We start from the raw sequence: 18,511 nt of genomic DNA on the forward strand, positions 1-18,511 counted from the left end.
CAAGTTTTGGAGAGCAGGCTGCCAAGCCGGTCTGTAAACTTCCTCTCCTGCAGCAAACTGATCCCAGCAAACCACTGCAGGGATCCCAGCAGATCGGTCTGAACGGACCAGACTGTTTTATCAGAGTGAATATCAGGACTAAATGACTCACCGTCAGACGATGCAGTGGGTGATTACCATCCTGAGGACGATGCCGTCTCCCCCTGAGCCCAGGCTCCTGTGAGAGGCTGCAGCCGGAGACAAGTTAGATGTCAGAGGGAGTGCGTGGGAGCGGCGGGGGAGCGTTTCCATGAATGTTAATGGGCCTTAAATTCCATGTGGCCATCCTGAAGAGGAGGATCAGCAGCTTCTCTTGGCGTTCTCACGTTCAGGTTTGTCTGATCAAAAAACAGGGAGCAGCTGCTCCCGGATCAAAATCAGGTGATGCAGCAGGAAACACACAGCTACATGCAGATCAGGGTTTTGACTAAATTAAAATTTTTGGGTTTAGGAAAATGATTTACAGGAAACTAAAGCATGTATTTGAAAGTCAGGTTCCTTAGACAAAAATGGTTTTAATCCACTTCCTTGAACAGAACCAATTCCCAGATTCTTCTGGAAAAACAGAAATAGACATATAAAAAAATGGCTTCAAAATGGAACATTATTGACAAACAGAAAAGTGCAGCAATTCCACATGTCAGTATCTAATCTGATTTATTTATAGTAGAAGAAACGCCACCACCACCTGAGCATCACGCTGTTGTTATGACGACCATATTGACTGAATTCTGTAGTATATCCTGTCAACAGTACAAAGTTCATGTTCTTATGATTTCATTCTTAGGTTTCACGCGCTAAAAACTTCACTTGTTTTAGCTAGTAGGCAGCATGTTGCCAAGGAAGTTCAGACAATGAGTCATTGTTGAGAGTGTGTTTAAGCTAACCCTTGTGTGAAATGCTAACATCATTAAGATAGTGAAAAAAGTCCAGCTTTCTCTGAGGACTGATCCAACAAGATAAATAATGGTTTGATCCGGGAGGGTGACTGCTTACAGAACCACCTGAAGCTAAACCCACTCAAGACCTCATACTTCCTGGATCTTCAAACTCCTCCCCCTGGTCACATTACAGATCCCTTGTCTCTAAAGTCACCCGCTACAGGGACAGTTTCCTGTCTCAACTCCTTAACAGCTAGAACTTCATCTACCTGATCGAACTAATGTTTAAAACTAATGACATGATGATGTCATGATGATGTCATGAAGTTGTTTGTTCCTCATTTAAAGTTCTCCTGGAGTACTCAATTCTCCATAGACGAGTGCAGCACTGCCTGCAGACAATCGAATGTCAGCTGTAGCATTTGCTGGGGAAATGCTAATGTTAGCTGTAGTCCTGGCTGCAGACATGCTAACATTAGCCATAACACTGGCCGAAGACGTTCTAAAATTAGCTGTAACATTGGATGCAGACCTGCTAAAATTAGCTGACTAGTGTGCTGCCAACGCAACCCCCACCCTGGCTAAGAGGAAGATAGAAGGATAACATGGATGGATGAGAATGATAATGTGGCTCAGTACCAAAGCAAGCCGCTCAGCGCTCTAAAGAGGATCCTGAAATCTGAAGCTGCAGTGAACACGGAACCCTGCGTCAGACAGACATTAATTAAAGATCATTTCGACTCACGGTCAGAGTGGACTGCTTTGAGCCTCCTTCTAGTTTCTCCACACTCATCAAAGTTTAACGTTTTTCTAACACTTCTCCTCAGTGTCCAATGTTAATGAGTGGAACCCTCCATCAGCACCAGATGAGACAGGAAGCGTCTGATCTGCTGTAAACACTGATCACAGACAACCAATCACATCTCCACCAAACGGGAGGATTTTAAATGACAGGGCTCTCAGGAGGAAAATCAATATTCATCCAAATCCATCTGTCGTGCTTTTTATTGGTCGTCTGACCCTGAACACATCACTGCTGACACCCTGCAGATGGACAAAATCAATGAGGATAAAACAGCAGGCCTCTAGTTCAAACAGTTCCTCAGACGCTGGCGATCTGACCTGAGAACAGGTCTGAGAATAGGTCTAACTTGAGAATAGGTGTGAGACAGGTCTGAGAACAGGTCTAAGAACAGTTTGACCTGAGAACAGAATTGGTGATGTGAACACAATCCACTAGTAGTAACAGCAGTAGTTTAACAATAATAACATGTTATAACAGTGTTATAGTAAACATAGAGGTGGGTATTTTGTGCAGGGTGTGCTTAACTAATGAGACCAAGAGAACTTCTTGAACCCTCTGTGATATCCCACTGAGAACAGATTAGCAATTTCTTGTTCTGGTCACAAGTAAAAAAAAAACAAAACAAAAACACACAACCGACCGACGCCCCTCCCGTTCCACCCATAATTCATCATCCTGCGCCCCGACAACCTGTTGCCACGAATTACCATCACATCCTGTCAATCACTTTGGGGGAAACAAAGCTCCCATCGTGGCCTGACAGACATGGTTGCCATGACAACTCAGAGTCGGCGCTGATGACTCAATAGAGAGCGGGCTTTTTGTCCCCTGAAGGCTGCCATAGAGCCCCTTGCTGCCTTTATGCTGGAGTTGAGTTTTAAGAGGATTATCAGCTCTTTTCAACGGCTGCTAATAGGACTAATTAGACCTAACCGGGGGGGCGGGGGGTAGATGATTTATTATGTGTTTTCTCTCTGACTCCGCTGGCTCTGGACAAATGCTGAAAGACATAAAGGGGAAAACTGCAGCTTTGCTAACAACTCCTGAATCCCCCCCTCCACAGCGGCATTAGAGGCGGAGTCTCATGGGTTCCTATGAAATTCCCTGTCCCATTATTTATGTCAGAGCCTGACAAGGAGGCAGATTTACAAGGAGGTGCTTTGATTTAAACATCTCCTCCCTATTAGCTTGATTACTAGATGCTTTCAATTACAACTTTTAATTAATGAGGCTGACGCAGATAGCTGGTGCCTCCTCCTGACTGACACCCTCCATAAAAGTTTTAGTGAACATCTAGTTATTAAAACTTCTCCAATCAGCAGGAGAACATGAATATTTACTGATCAGATGACGCATCTAAAGTTTGTTACCACTGAAAATCATATGAATCCCCGTCCTGCTCTGGTCTGCAGGTTCTAGTCCTCCACTGACGTGACTAGAGAAGGCTCAGACTCCTCTCATCTGTGATGTCATCACTATCAGACCAGTAGGTTAACATAGACCTATGCTTAACTAGAGGTCTTTTTAACAGGGTACAGGTCCTGAGGCTGCTCATTTAGTAGTAAAGTTTCAGATAATAAATAAGGACGAACTCTGGGTGTGTCATTTGATCCCAATGCCAAACAACCACAAGCAGAAAAAAAGGTGTTCTGAGACCAACAAGAGCCCAGATCCATGTGAGCCTGGACCAGTCTCAGACCGGATCAGTGTGAGCCTAGATTAATGTGAGCATGGATTAGTCTACGCACAGATCAATGAGAGCCTAGATCAGCTTGAGACCAAATCAATGGAAGTCTAGATCAGATATAATGCTAGGCTATTCTATTTTGTGCTAGGTTACTGTGAGATTAGCCTTCTAAGGAAACGTGGTGCTATTGCCCAGCGGAATAGGAGGTACTTACATACCACGCAGACCACAAGAAATCTGGTTTCTATGGAAACACATCTGGTAAGAGTATCAGGACTGCTTGACCACCTGACATGATGAAGACAGAAGGCCTGAAGGTCACACTGATCTGGACTCAGACATGACCGGTATACACACAGAAGTACTTCCTGAACATCAACCCACCTGGTCAAATGTGGGCGTGTCCTCTTACTTTAATTAGAGAGAGATGACGAATTTGCTCAGGTGTGCAAAGCAACTCTTCCTGAATCAACAAAGAGATAAATTAATTTCTTTCCACCTTTTCTTTCTAATTTCTTTATCCAACGCTGTGTTTTTCAGTTCCAGGTGTCCTCACACCCCTACAAGGAGAATCACCGACTGGCTGTCACAGCACAGTGTCAACCCAATGATGAGACAGGAAGTCGCTGCACATAAAGGATGTGGTCATCAGCCTCATCATGAGTCACCAACAAAAAGCTGGTGTTCTTCATGTGGGAGCTGGTCTACAGAACTTTACTTAAAACAAAAATGTCAACAAATGTGTTGAAAACTTTTTGTGATATGTTGCAGACAAACAGACCCACAAACAAACAACAGTAATAACATAAAAAAACTACTTTATAAAAGCGAGAACTTTAAACCCAACCACTGTGCATTCTGGAAAATGTAATAAAAATATCTAATCTGGGCAGCTGGTCTGAGTTATGGTGAAATGAAGTGAATTAGATGTTGCAGGGACAAAAAGATGAACAAACACACAACGCAAACTAATCAGGTTTGCTGAGAAGAGCCAGAGAATTAAACAAGAAAAACAAAGACGCAACTGAGAGGCAGGAAGCAGTCAGACACACACTTCCTGTCTGAATTTTTACATTGATCAATACGTTGAGAAGCTGCACTGACACAACTGACAAATAACCGATGGGGAGGAGATTCTAATTTGAATAATGAATGAGTTGTTTACTGTCTAAATGGTCTGTTAATACACACATGCACATGCACACGTGCGGGCGCGCACACACACACACACACATACACACACACACATACACACACATACACACACACGTGTTTGCTCTGACACCAACCATCACTGAAACGGTTCAGAATTAGACAAAGACTTGTAGTTTTTCTTTTCAAATGTCTGAAACAAACAGCCAACTCTGTGTGTGTGTGTGTGTGTGTGTGTGTGAGTGTGTGTGCGTGCGTGCGTGCGTGCGTGCGTGCGTGCGTGCGTGTGTGTGTGTACGTGTCTGTTGCTTCCTCTTATCCTAATTAGTCTCACAGACACACACGTGTGGGTGATGCTAGCATGAAATCTCTGTCATGTGTTCAGCTTTAATGAAGGAAACATGACAACTGGCTGATCTTTGTTTCGCATTACATTTAGTTTGTCTGCTACTTTATTCTAATTGGTCGCCACCCTGAGTCACATGACCTCATTAGCTACATCCAATATTGTCACAGGATCCAAATTTTAGTCCAGTTTGTACATTTGTCAATTTCTGGATATTGTATTCATATTACATTAAAAAAAACAGTACTTTATTCTAGTTCATTTAATTCAAGGCTTAGATTTTACTCTTTTCTTTTCTTGGTAGGCAAGAGTGTAGCCAAACAGCATAGGATGGTGGTGTCTAGGATGACTCTGGTGATGAGAAAGATGAAGAGGACAAGCACAGAGCAGAGGACGAAATGGTGGAAGCTGAAAGAGAAAGAGTGTTGCATGACTTTTAGGAAGTATCTATCTATCTAACTATAAAGCTTATAAGCCAGATCATTATTTACGTTTCATCAATCCAGTGGAAACAAACGAATGTTGGTTGATCTGCTTTCACCGATTCCACTTCAAATTGATTTGATTATTATTTGATTAAAACAGATAAAATAATTCAGAAGCAGTTGGTCTGATAATATCAGACCAGGTTAACCAGCAATAACTACCCTTAGCCAGGTAATTTAGGTGTTCGTAAAAACTTTAAAATTACATCTGAAGGAATCCCATCACAGGAACTGGCAAAGTGCAAAAGCTGAGCTAACGTTAGCGGCAGCTAGGAACCAGCGTTATGGACACCGAAGTAAAACTCTGACCCTCTAGAAGGCAGAAGATGAGAGACGACCTCACACTTGTGACATCATCGCTCTCTGAAAGGGGTGGGGTCACCAATTGCGAAGTCAATCCACATGACTGATCGAGGTAGAGGTGTCTGATGGTCACACACACCAACCAGAAATACACAAATGAAGTCATCAGAGGTTCAGATGGTGGCCGGCTGAGCCTGTCTGCTCATTAGCATCTATACATAGAACCAGCAGCTAGTTGACTCATTAGCATGTTAACTATCAGTCAGTGCACGAACAGACACACAAGATGGTCTTTGTAATCACAGTACGCTACACAACAGGAGGCCTGAGTGTGTGTGAGAGCCTGAGGTTTGATTAAGAAGCTCTTTTGTGGTTTTGAGATGCTAATCTTTCTATTATCAACAGGATAAAGGAAAGTTTAGCTGCTTAAAGACAAACAAATGACTTCTGGCACCGTACATCGCTAATGAGAGCTCTGTGTGTGTTTTAACCTACAGACAAACAAAAGTCCAGATCTGCCTCTCAGGTTTCACCTGAAGAGGAAACGACAGGGAGCTTTCATGACATCACTTGTCAGCTTACACACAGCGGCCAACTGTGATGTCATAGTGCGAGCTGAAAGCCCGGTCCAGTTCTGTGGGGAGAACTGGATCCAGAGCGCTTTCAGGGGGCTGGATCCAGGCTTTGAGCTAAAGCTGACAGCTCCTCAACACGTTAGCCCATTTTCATTGTGGCAGCTGATGGTGACACATATATTAATGCACATATATTAGCGACTGATCCCTGAAAGATCATCAACTCTTCCCTTCTACGCACCAATGAATTTCAGTCTCTTTCAGCTGGTTGTTTTGCTTTACCAGCACCACCAGCTTCTCTTTTTCTTTTGTTGCTTCTGATAAAAGAGCAATTCACCTGCTCCCACCAAACAGCAAACACATCAAAGACAGGAGGGACCAGCTGGTGGCAACAGGAACATTTAGGATATCCTGATAACTATGGTTACAGACAAATTAGTTCACATCTTCACCCACCTGAATCATGGCTGTCTCTGATTTAGCGGATCCACCCTCATGTAAACGTGACATCACCTCTATTTGTGCCTCAGGATTTGTCAGGAGGGTGGATGCTTTACTCCAAAACTGTTTCACTTTGTGAACCTCGACCTCATCAATAGTTTTCTCGTTGATGATTGATTATTTAATCACCTGCATCTCATCAGCTAACCAGAACGATAATTTTTCTGTTACTGGTAGATGGGGGGGGGGGGGTGGCTGATAGCCTGGCTGGAATATGAAGTCTTAAGTAAGTCTGTTTGTGTCCCTGAGGAAAATCAGGAGAATAATTTATGACTTTTCAATGTATGTGTGTGTGTGTGTGTGTAGGTGTGTGTGTGTGTATGTGTGTGTGTGTGTGTGTGTGTGTGTATCTCTTCCTCTTCCAAACTCCTCTTATCATCTTCCTTCACTTAATTCTGCAAGTTTCTTCTTCATCTTCAGTTCAACCCCATCTGTTCCATCTGTTAAGGTCCTCCTCTCCCTCGTCTCTGATTGGTTGGGTGAGATGTACATCCACTTCAAAGACAGAAACAGAAGACAAGCCAAATAAACTGATAAAGGACATGATGGAGGTAGATTATAGGGCGAGGTGTATGATGGGAAAAGCAAATGTGTAGGGAGTGGGAGGTGTGTGGGGAGGAAGTTTCATTATTGCTGATCGTTGGATCCGATCTGCTGTTTAAAGGTGTGTTCACTTGTAACTGGAACTTCTGGAGCCAGCATCTGGCAGGATCCTGGTTCAGGTGTGAGGTCCAGACCTAAACCTGCCTCCTGCTGATGTTGTACGTCTTCCACTACCTAAAAGTTATTTTTCCAGTTGTGTTACAAGGGTCAGAGTTCTGAGTAGAACCTCTCACCATCTGGATCTCACCAGAGACCTGTGGGTCCTGGAGGGAGTTCAGATGACTTTAAACAAACTCTAAAACTGAACCTGATCACATCATAGATCCATTCAGAAACGTACTACTGCACCATTGTGTGTGTGTGTGTGTGTGTGTCTGTGTGTGTGTGTGTGTGTGTGTGTGTGTGTCTGTGTGTGTGTGTGTATGTGTGTGTGTGTGTGTGTGTGTGTGTGTGTGTGTGTGTGTGTGTGTGTGTGTGAAAATGCCTCCTTACTTGTTTAAACAATCCACTATGAATAAACATGACATGACTGATGAATAAAGATGTATGAGGAACCACTGAGACACACATTACCGTCAGTGGACCAGTATTGATATTGCATTTATATATTTATATTATAGTCATTTTAATAAATGGATGAAAAGTGTGATTACAGGTAATAAACAAACTAAGGACTAATAATGCGCTTCACTTTCACTTTTTATTCTATTTTATACTGTTTATATTTTAGTTTAGTATGTGTCCTGTTCATGCTGTATGTGTGTTAGTGTAGTGTATGTCTTGGGGTATGTCCTATGGTGTCAGTGTTTCTTCTTCTCCTGCTGTTTATCCAGTATTTATTCATTAGTAATGCCTGAGCAGTGGATATGTGCAATTTCCTCCGGGTTTAATAAAGTATCCATATATCTATGTATCTATCGATCTGGATCTCTAGGACCTCTCCTGAAATGAAGCATTCTTGAAGATAAGAATGCTCCCATTTACAGTATATAGCTTTGTTTTTTACTTGTCTATCATGTGCATAAACAAAAACAACAAACAAGCATAAAACAAACATAAACCAATCTAATCTTCTCAGCAAGATATTTTTAATTAATTTTCTATACCCTCTTCTTCTATACAGTGACGACATAAACTGACGTCAAAACAACAACAACAACAACAACAACAACAACAACAACAACAACGACGTCTCTTTTCTGTGGAATTCAAGTTTGACCTTGATTACATCCGGGTACTTGAATATTTAAAATAGCTTGAGTGTGAATTCCAACTGTGCTTCAGAAAAAGGAGCGATAGAAAAGAAACTTGACCTGGGTGACATAATCGAGCTTCTTTGGCAGGTATGGGTTTGAGTCACCTGACAATCTTCTTCACTGCTTCCCCCATCTGCAGCCATTTTCGTCTTTCTCTCCCTCCCGCTTCTCTTTAGATGAACATGTCCTCCATCCTGCATGGGGCGCCAGCTAGCTTCAAAAGTAGCTGATTGGCTAACAATGCTGGTTCTTCACATTACTGGTTGGTAACCAAAAGGTAATCAAAAGGTTACGAACAGACTTATATAAACTTAGATAAACGACCAGTTATCGTGTTATTCCACATATATGACGAGTCACGTTTGACGCGTAATCCTGTCAATTAATGGCTAATCGCAGCTAAATTAAGGGATAATAAAGTTAATTTTAAGTGACATGTGTTATTCGTCATTATGAAAAATAGAATAAAAAATAAATTTTTATATGTGTAGCATCGTCTGTTTGGTCAAAAAAAAAGCTTAAAATCTGCGCCACAGCAGCTTCCGCATTCAGTGGTCACGTGGGCATCATACGTCACTGGGGCCAGACATAGCTTGGCAGCCATAAGAAACAATGCATTTGTAGACGCGATTAACACCAAGAGTATCATGGTTACCTGCGCGGTGAACGGACTGAATACGGAAGCTGCTACGGGGCAGATTTTAAGCTTTTTTGACGAAACGCGTGATGCTACACACATAAAATGTATTTTTTCTTCTATTTTCATAATGATGAATAACATACATGTCACTTAAAATTAACTTTACTGTCCCTTTTAACCTCACCTGGTCTGCTCTTAGGATGTAATACCCCTTTTCACCACAAGGAGTGTCGTTCAGCAGTACAGTGTATGTAGATGTGATGGAGCCGTTTCACCACTCTAGTTTTAATGAAAACAAGCAACGGATTGAAATTCATAATTAAAACGTTATACGTAAAGCTATTTATCTTAATATCTCTTCTACAAAAAAAAACCCCAAATAATATGCTGGAGCCTAATGTAATAAAACGTATTAGTTATAAATATCGTCAGTATACTACTTCACTCACATCATTAATTTTTATTTTGTTTGCGGTATATTTCTTTATGGGCATTCAAATGCAACTTTCACGAAGTTGGAATAATTCCTTTACTTTTTACCAGCCTTCCAAACTCGAGACAAAAACAAAAACGTTTGTTTTCTAGCCTTCTACAGGAGGGCAGCGCCATCATACGGCCACATCAACACACTGCAACGAAAACTTCACTGATGCAGAAGAACAGTTGCAAGTTTTATCTGAACCCTTTAATCCAAAGAAATGGATTTAAATGTCTTATAATTTTAATTGACGCCCTCATTTAAGAGCTTAATCAACCCAGAAAGTGTTTACCCGATACTGAGCCCCTCCCGGCTGCCCAGAGTCTGAACTCCCACTGCAGTTGAAAACAAGAAGATTCCTATCCCAGTTTATCTTTAATGACACAAACAGCCTCATCAATAAATTAACACTTTCACATCTGGAGATTGAAGCAATCTTCTTATCTCCATTTGGCTTTTCAAACATCATTAGTGACGTCTCAATCAGACCAAACGGAATGCAACCAAAGAGGAAAAAAAAACAGAATGAAAAACAAATATAATTTGATATGAAAAAAAAATGTTCAACAGATATGCTTCTGTCATCAAATTGGAGCAGAACCCTGTATTGAGCCTCAATCGGAACTTCTGCTTAAGCCTATCATCATTTTGAATAGGACCACTGTAAAATCTCCATTAATGGAAGTTTACAGTATAAAAAAAAGATTTCTGCTGCATTGCAGGAGACGGACTCATTCACCCCAAGTTCATGTCTGCAGGCTTCCTCAGGCTAGCACTGCTTCAGGCTATACTAGCTGCTACTACTATCATAACACACCACAACCTCTGAGCTAATGTGAGTAGTTGAGATGTATCACGGGTAATACTGGCACAGAGAATGTCTGGTTCATCTACAACAGTGTGATCTTGTTTCTTGACATCATGAAGAAATGTGACATTTATTTACACTTGTATTGTAAAAAACAACTTTAAAACTAATTTAAAGTAAATAATAGACAAAGGAAACAACTGGAGATGCTGCTGTGTTGCATTAAGACGGTTGACTTCCTCTTTGTGTGGTCACATGATGATGACAACAGCTGTTACACAAATTGTTGTGAGGTGTCTCCTCCACCTCCAGCAGTCATGTGACCACCTCCTCTTTTTGTTTTCTGCGTCTCTGTCCATCTCTCTCTCAGGTGCGTCTCCTTTTGGCCCCTCCTGGACTTGCCGGGTTGGAAGAAGATATCAGTTTGTCGGCAGTTCGGCTCCTCTTCCTCTTCTCTGCCTCCTTTACTCCTCCTCCTCCAACTGTCACTCCTCCCTCGCCTCCTCCTCCCTTCTCCTTGTCTCGCTCTCTCTCCTTGTCCCGGCTGCTGCTCGTTCGCTCGGACATCTTCACCGAGGAGTTACTGCCTGAGAAGAGAAATTACATGTTTAAAAGATCAAATGATTTCCAAACCGGTAGAGTAGTTTGAATTTAAGGGAAATGAGTCGTTTCTGAGCAACCAGCACAAGAGAGACTGAAAAACACAGGGGTTTAACCCTTCAGCGATCAAGAGATCATGAGATAGATGGATTGCTGGATAGTTGGATGGAGGGAAGGGGTGGACAGACACGAGTTACCTTCTTCATGCGTTGCTGGAGGTTCTCTCTCCATCCTGAACTCCTCTTTGGTCTCCTCCTCTGAGCCCAGCTTCCCTGCAGGCACAATGTTTAAAATGTGATTTAATGATAAATGTACTCAGAAAATGGTTTTTCATTGTGAGTATGGGTGCTTTATTTATTAAAACAACAAATCAAAGAAATGTTCCAGTGATGTTGAGACGAGCCTTTGGACAATGGAATGAATGAAAACACTTGTGTCGTAGTGATGACATCATCTTCTCACACCTCCGGGTGGTTGTGGCACCTGGGTTCTAACGCTGACTAACCGTTTTCATTTATTCTACCAGTAATCCACAAGGTGTCTTTACCTGACATGCAGCCCCAGATCATTAATGGCTGGGTTTACATGTTTAACTTTCTGTCTGTAAATCTCATTTCCTTCAGCAGGTTTCTTACACTCATTTAAGGACACCGATGTTCAGATCTTGGACAGGGAAGATAAATGGTTTGAGAAAGGAGTGAAAGAAGCCATCCATGTCAAAGTGGAGAAGCCATCTCTGAACAGGGGGGGTGGTCTGCGACATCACCTTTCTCCCATTTACGATCATGTCCTTTCAAAACTCCCCATAAGATTGTCTCAGCAGATTGACCCAGGTGTTGTGTATCATGCTAGTGACCCTCATTAGCATACAAAGGTGAAACTCGCATTTCAACGACTATCTTTGACACCCCCACCAACAATCGTTGAGGAGCCAGACGGGTTTTAACGACGGTCGTTGGAATGTGAATAGCACTGACCACACCCCACAGGGTTAATATGCTGAACAAGACCAACCACCTCCAGAGCTGAAGAAGTCTATTGGATGAGAGACAAAACTTCTTCAAGAACTTTCTTACCGTCTAGTGCTGTGACTTAAACAGCTTTGGATAATAAAATAGACAGAAATAAAGTCAGTGATGACCTCACCTTCTTTAACATCCTGGATGATGTCATCAGGTAGAGAAAAGCTCTTCTCTGTGTTTGGAAAGGGCAGGATCTCGGATTCATGCTGCAACACACACACACACACACAAACAATCCGAAGTCAAACTCATTCCAACTATGTGTGTGTGTGTGTGTGTGCCTGCCTGCTCACCAGGGCCTGCATGTCATACATGGTCCCCAGATGGTCCCAGATGACGGAAGAGGAGACCTGTCGGCCGATGTTCTGACTGAACTTATCTCTGATGCAGATCATGTGAAAGTGTCGGTTCACCCCTGAAGAAACACAATCACAAACTACATGCCTGGACACTACGGAAGCCCATTGCAGCCAAAATTATCTGACAGTCACAACAAAAACAACCTCAAAGCTCAGTATAAACCAAACCACTGAGCACAGAGGAGCTCTGCACTCAGTAGAGGTTTAATAACTAGTGAGCTGGTTATAAGGATAAAGCAATATAATGAGCTTGTAATAAGGTCAGCTGGTTATAAGGTTTAAATACTCGTAATAAACTGGTTATAATTTAAGTACACGTAGTATGCTGGTTACAAGCACTTTTGAAACTACTGCTGTAGATCATTTTGCAGTCACTAATCCATTCATCCCAACAATTTACTATAAATTAAAAGTCACACATTAATAAACAAGCAGAAGCCAACCAGGTTTCACTGACACCCCCACCAGAGCCTCCCCATGACCCCAACTCTGGGAGCACCGGGTTCAGTCGTGCAGCGCTTAACAGCCCCGGTAGCTAACAGGCTAATGGAGAGCAGTTCTCTTACCGACGGGTTTGTGTCCAATCATTGCGTGAAACAGACAAACCTCCACCTCATGGCTCCAGACCACCGAGTCCTCTCCGGGAGCTAACGCCGAGTCTGGAGGCTTCTCATCCGTCTGACTCAGCGTCACATCGGCCTCCCCCATTTTAACTAGAGACTAACAACAGACTGGAAGGAGCTACTACGGCGAACGGTTATGAAGCCATAGCTGAAGTTGGTCTACTGCGCCTGCGCCACCGGAACTTAGGTCAAACTTCCGGAATGTAGTTTTCCGAAAAACCTGTATATTTTCACTCTCCAGGATAAATAATATTCGAGGTTAATAAACGGATTGTGTCCGTGATTAAACTTTTCAATTAAACTGGAGAACTTGTGTTGTATTCATTTTTTGAATAAATGTAAATTTCCAACCACATCTAAAGAATATGCATGAATATACAGTAGTGCTGATTTTGACATTCTGTGATGCCCGTTTCCCTCCCCCACTCGGTACAAACAGTACAGTAGTATGAAAAATTTGTTTAAACCATTCTCAAAATAGCAATGGAAATATTCAATCGTTATAAAGAAATGTATATCTGTTCCATATATCGTTTCATACTGGAATTATTTTATAAATATCAACTGGAGGAAAATTTGGACAATTCCTAATACGTTTTAATTAATGAGGTGAAAGAAATGTATTTTATATTTACGAATATTGCCATGCAAACCACTAAATAAATAAAAAATAAAGAAACATTGATGTGACCTCTTCTTTCCATGGAACCCATCCTGATACCTTTCAGCACATATTCTTACATTATTTTGGAAGGACTTCAGCAGCTTCGTCATTTCAGGACTCTACTGGAATTTTTTTTTGGAACGTGAAATTGGTTTTCTTTTTTTTTTTTAAAAAAAAAGATTATTATGAACCCTTTGTTTTAGAGAAATTTTATATTCATAAATATGGTAAGCAAAACATGTGTATTGTGTGTTATAATGACACATTGGGATTTAATTAGTTAATAAGTGGTTCACAGAACATTAAGGCATTAAAAACACTACATATCTGTAGCATTTACAAATTTTTTGACACTATGTAATGATTTTGTATATTATCCTCCTGGCATCTGTTATGTTTTCTGTACAACAGTTGTTAAAAAATTTCAGTCAATAAAACACCATTTTAAAAACCGAGGTTTTGACATGAAAATTAGTTTGGCTGAGAGTGAAATAAATGGCAGAGAGTAACTAGATATATAAGTAACTAAACTAATAAATAGAACCATCACAATGTTCCTTGTGCTGCAGGTCTAATAGTGCCAAGATGCATACAAAACATGAATTATCATAAAGCCTAAAAATCACAAACTGCTGAAGAGAATGAAGATGGAAACTCAGATTCAGTTGTGCTTCTCTATATGGTGATCGAGACACCAACAACTTTATTGGAAAAAAACAACAAAAAAATGGTGCCCTGTACAAATACAGCAAAAAAGAAAGGAAACAAGTTAGATACCATCCATCCATCCGTCTTCAGCCGCTAATCCGGGGCCTGGTCAAGGAGGCAACAGTCTCAGGAGGGATGCCCATACCTCTACCCAGACACCAAATCCAGCTCCTCTGGAGAGGGGAGCCGGAGGCATTCCCAGGTCAGCCGAGAGACATAGTCCCTCCAGCATGTTCATGGTCTTCATTGAGGTCTCCTCCCGGTAGGACATGGCTGGAACACCTCCCCAGGGAGATGTCCAGGAGGCATCTGGAGCGGATGCCCGAGCCACCTCAGCTGGCTCCACTCAAGGTGGAGTAGCAGCAGCTCTACTCCGAGCTCCTCACTGGTGACTGAGCTCCTCACCCTATCTCTAAGGGTGTGCCCAGCCACTCTACAGAAAGAACTCATTTCAGCCGCTTGTATCCAATATCTTGTCCTTTCGGTCATGACCCAAAGCTCATTACCATAGGTGAGAGTAGGAATGTAGATTGATCAGTAAATCAAGAGCTTCGTCTCACGACTCAGCTTTCTTCACCACGACAGACCTATACAGAAACCGCATCATAGCAGAAACTGCACCGATCCGTCTGTCAATCTCACGTTCCATCCTTCCCTCACTCGTGAACAAGACCCCAAGATACTTTAACTCCTCCACTTGGGGCAAAGACTCACCACCGACCTGAAGAGGGCACACCACCCTTTTCCGGTCGAGAACTAAGGCCTCGGATTTAGAGGTGCCAATCCTCATCTCACTGGCATCACAATCAGCTGTAAACCATCCCAGTGCACGCTGAAGGTCCAGGTTTGATGAGGCCAAGAGGACAACATCATCTGCAAAAAGCAGAGATGAAATCCTTTGGTCCCCAAACTAGTCAGATACGTTATATTTAAAATGAAGGGGGCTACTGAATATCACCGAGCTGAATACAAGCACAATGCTTCTGTTTAACATCAAAATGCAAGCTGCATCTGTTCATATAGCATCAACATTGTTAACAAGGAGAAGAATACATCCAGTCAGAGAGGCTTTTCTGAAGAATCCAAAAACTCTGTTCAGAACAAAGAGTTCAGAAACAGACATGGCCTTAAATCTCCAAAAGACAAATTAAAGGCCAACTCAACTAACTTGTGATAACTCAACAGACCTTTAGGAGGCATGCCTTCTATCCGAGAGCTCAGAAACAGACATGCCTTAAACCTCCAACTTATAAGTGATAGCAGACCTGTGGGAGACACCTTGCCTTCTATTCACCGAGAGTTAAACTGAAACCCAACGAATGACTTTACGACGAACAAATTTCTTTTTTTATGATAAAAATGTTGTTATGAATATAATCCTGCTGATGATTCCACGACTTCGGAAAAGCTTGAATAATTCTGTCTAACACATCAGAAAAGTCTGAGAGCAATGAGAACAAACTCCCATCGTCACTCATCGTCAGAGCTTATTGGACAAAGGCACATAGCCCCTCCCCCTGCAGTCTTTCCACCAATTAAATCTGAGAATGAGGACTGGAACTGTTTCTGCCAACAGCTGTTACACAAATTGGCGTGAGGTGTCTCCTCCACCTTCATCAGTCATGTGACCACCTCCTCTTTTTGTTTTCTGCGTCTTTTTCCATCTCTCTCTCAGGTGCGTCTCCTTTTGGCCCCTCCTGGACTTGCCGGGTTGGAAGAAGATATCAGTTTGTCGGCAGTTCGACTCCTCTTCCTCTTCTCTGCCTCCTTTACTCCTCCTCCTCCTGCTGCCACTCCTCCCTCGCCTCCTCCTCCCTTCTCCTTGTCTCGCTCTCTCTCCTTGTCCCGGCTGCTGCTCGTTCGCTCGAACATCTTCACCGAGGAGTTACTGCCTGAGAAGAGAAATTACATGTTTAAAAGATCAAATGATTTCCAAACCGGTAGAGTAGTTTGAATTTAAGGGAAATGAGTCGTTTCCGAGCAACCAGCACAAGAGAGACTGAAAAACACAGGGGTTTAACCCTTCAGCGATCAAGAGATCATGAGATAGATGGATTGCTGGATAGTTGGATGGAGGGAAGGGGTGGACAGACACGAGTTACCTTCTTCATGCGTTGCTGGAGGTTCTCTCTCCATCCGGAACTCCTCTTTGGTCTCCTCCTCTGAGCCCAGCTTCCCTGCAGGCATGATGTTTAAAATGTGATTTAACGACGGTCGTTGGAATGTGAATAGCACTGACCACACCCCACAGGGTTAATATGCTGAACAAGACCAACCACCTCCAGAGCTGAAGAAGTCTATTGGATGAGAGACAGAACTTCTTCAAGAACTTTCTTACCGTCTAGTGCTGTGACTTAAACAGCTTTGGATAATAAAATAGACAGAAATAAAGTCAGTGATGACCTCACCTTCTTTAACATCCTGGATGATGTCATCAGGTAGAGAAAAGCTCTTCTCTGTGTTTGGAAAGGGCAGGATCTCGGATTCATGCTGCAACACACACACACACACACACACACACACACACACACACACACACACACACACACAAACAATCAGAAGTCAAACTCATTCCAACTATGTGTGTGTGTGTGTGTGTGTGTGTGCGTGCCTGCCTGCTCACCAGGGCCTGCATGTCATACATGGTCCCCAGATGGTCCCAGATGACGGAAGAGGAGACCTGTCGGCCGATGTTCTGACTGAACTTATCTCTGATGCAGATCATGTGAAAGTGTCGGTTCACCCCTGAAGAGACACAATCACAAACTACATAATGCCTGGACACTACGGAAGCCCATTGCAGACAAAAATCATCTGACAGTCATTACAAAAACAACCCCAATGCTCAGTATAAACCAGACCACTGAACACAGAGAAGCTCTGCACTCAGTAGAGGTTTAATAACTGTAGTCAGCTGTTAAAGCAATATATGAGCTACCGGAGCTAACAGCCCCGGTAGCTAACAGGCTAATGGAGAGCAGTTCTCTTACCGACGGGTTTGTGTCCAATCATTGCGTGAAACAGACAAACCTCCACCTCATGGCTCCAGACCACCGAGTCCTCTCCGGGAGCTAACGCCGAGTCTGGGGGCTTCTCATCCGTCTGACTCAGCGTCACATCGGCCTCCCCCATTTCAACTAGAGACTAACAACAGCCTGTTGTCAACAGGCTGGAAGGAGCTACTACGACTAACGGCTACGAAGCGTTAGCTCGCGGTGGTCTACTGCGCCTGCGCCACCGGAAGTTAAGTCAAACTTCCGGAATTTAGTCTTCAGAAAAATCTTTTACCTATTCTAAAAATAGCAATAGGAACATATGCTCTTTATTCCAAAAATTGTTTCTTACTGGAATTAGTGTATTTTATAAATTATATAAATTAGAGGAAAACATGGACAATTCCCGACAAGTTTTGATCAATAAGGTGAAAGAAATAATTTTTAGAATTATCCACAAATGAATAATTTTTTAAGGGACTTCAGCACCCCACCTCTCTGAGCTACTTCACCCATACACGCCCAGCCGCTCTCTCATGTCAGGTGACCAGCCGCTCCTCACACAGCCTGAAGTCAGGCTGAAGCTCAGAGGGGAACGCGTTTTTTCGGTTTCAGCTCCTAACCTTGAGTTTATTTAAATTTTGCTACATAAATAAAGTGGATTGGACTGGAACGAGAAAATGTTGCTTTTTTTTAAAAGAATTGTTTTTGTCTTTTGTTATAAACACTTTGTTTTAGCAACGTTTTATATTCATAACTGTATTATGGGAAGCAAAAACCTGTGTTCAGACACTTTTATAATGACACATTGGGATATATAAAGTTAATAAGTGGTTCACAGAACAAAAAAGCATTAAAAAATCTACATATTTGTAGTACTTACAAACTGACGCTATGTAATATTATTGTATGTTAGCCCCCTGGTAATTGTTATATGTTCTCTGCACACCATTTGTTAAAAATTTTCAGCCAATAAAGTACTA

The 18,511-nt window shown here is 42.3% G+C and overlaps 2 protein-coding genes across 3 annotated transcripts; both read right to left on the reverse strand.

The window, feature by feature from the left end:
• Positions 1-9,750: 9,750 nt before the first annotated feature.
• LOC137609901 (MRG/MORF4L-binding protein-like) lies at positions 9,751-13,315 on the reverse strand. 2 transcript variants are annotated; one of them, XM_068337255.1, is made up of 5 exons: positions 13,107-13,315; positions 12,475-12,632; positions 12,306-12,387; positions 11,357-11,431; positions 9,751-11,146 (listed from the first exon to the last, which is right to left on the reverse strand). In XM_068337255.1, exons 1-5 carry the CDS (start codon positions 13,246-13,248, stop codon positions 10,926-10,928), a joined length of 678 nt encoding a protein of 225 aa, XP_068193356.1. In that variant the 5' UTR covers positions 13,249-13,315; the 3' UTR covers positions 9,751-10,925. The 2 variants fall into 2 exon arrangements, with proteins under 2 accessions (XP_068193356.1, XP_068193364.1); XM_068337263.1 differs by having other exon boundaries at positions 9,755-11,146; positions 12,475-12,596.
• Positions 13,316-14,500: 1,185 nt separating this feature from the next.
• LOC137607671 (MRG/MORF4L-binding protein-like) lies at positions 14,501-17,744 on the reverse strand. Its single transcript, XM_068333584.1, has 5 exons — positions 17,526-17,744; positions 17,159-17,280; positions 16,944-17,025; positions 16,638-16,712; positions 14,501-16,427 (listed from the first exon to the last, which is right to left on the reverse strand). The coding sequence occupies exons 1-5, from the start codon at positions 17,665-17,667 to the stop codon at positions 16,207-16,209; spliced, it is 642 nt and encodes a 213-aa protein (XP_068189685.1). The 5' UTR covers positions 17,668-17,744; the 3' UTR covers positions 14,501-16,206.
• Between the last annotated feature and the right edge of the window lie 767 nt (positions 17,745-18,511).

Source organism: Antennarius striatus, chromosome 2 (genome assembly GCF_040054535.1).
Source record: "Antennarius striatus isolate MH-2024 chromosome 2, ASM4005453v1, whole genome shotgun sequence".
Taxonomy (NCBI): Eukaryota; Metazoa; Chordata; class Actinopteri; order Lophiiformes; family Antennariidae; genus Antennarius; species Antennarius striatus.

What these genes read in the sequence shown, in the direction of transcription:
- LOC137609901 (XM_068337255.1), bottom strand. Translation starts at nt 13,248, where the DNA reads ATGGGGGAGGCCGATGTGACGCTGAGTCAGACGGATGAGAAGCCTCCA. An exon ending in TGTATGACATGCAGGCCCTG is followed by an intron (nt 12,388 to 12,474) that starts GTGAGCAGGCAG and finishes TGTGTGTTGCAG; the next exon opens with CATGAATCCGAGATCCTGCC. An exon ending in CATCCAGGATGTTAAAGAAG is followed by an intron (nt 11,432 to 12,305) that starts GTGAGGTCATCA and finishes TTGTGCCTGCAG; the next exon opens with GGAAGCTGGGCTCAGAGGAG.
- LOC137607671 (XM_068333584.1), bottom strand. Translation starts at nt 17,667, where the DNA reads ATGGGGGAGGCCGATGTGACGCTGAGTCAGACGGATGAGAAGCCCCCA. An exon ending in GATTGGACACAAACCCGTCG is followed by an intron (nt 17,281 to 17,525) that starts GTAAGAGAACTG and finishes GTGTCTCTTCAG; the next exon opens with GGGTGAACCGACACTTTCAC. An exon ending in TCCAGCAACGCATGAAGAAG is followed by an intron (nt 16,428 to 16,637) that starts GTAACTCGTGTC and finishes TTCTCTTCTCAG; the next exon opens with GCAGTAACTCCTCGGTGAAG.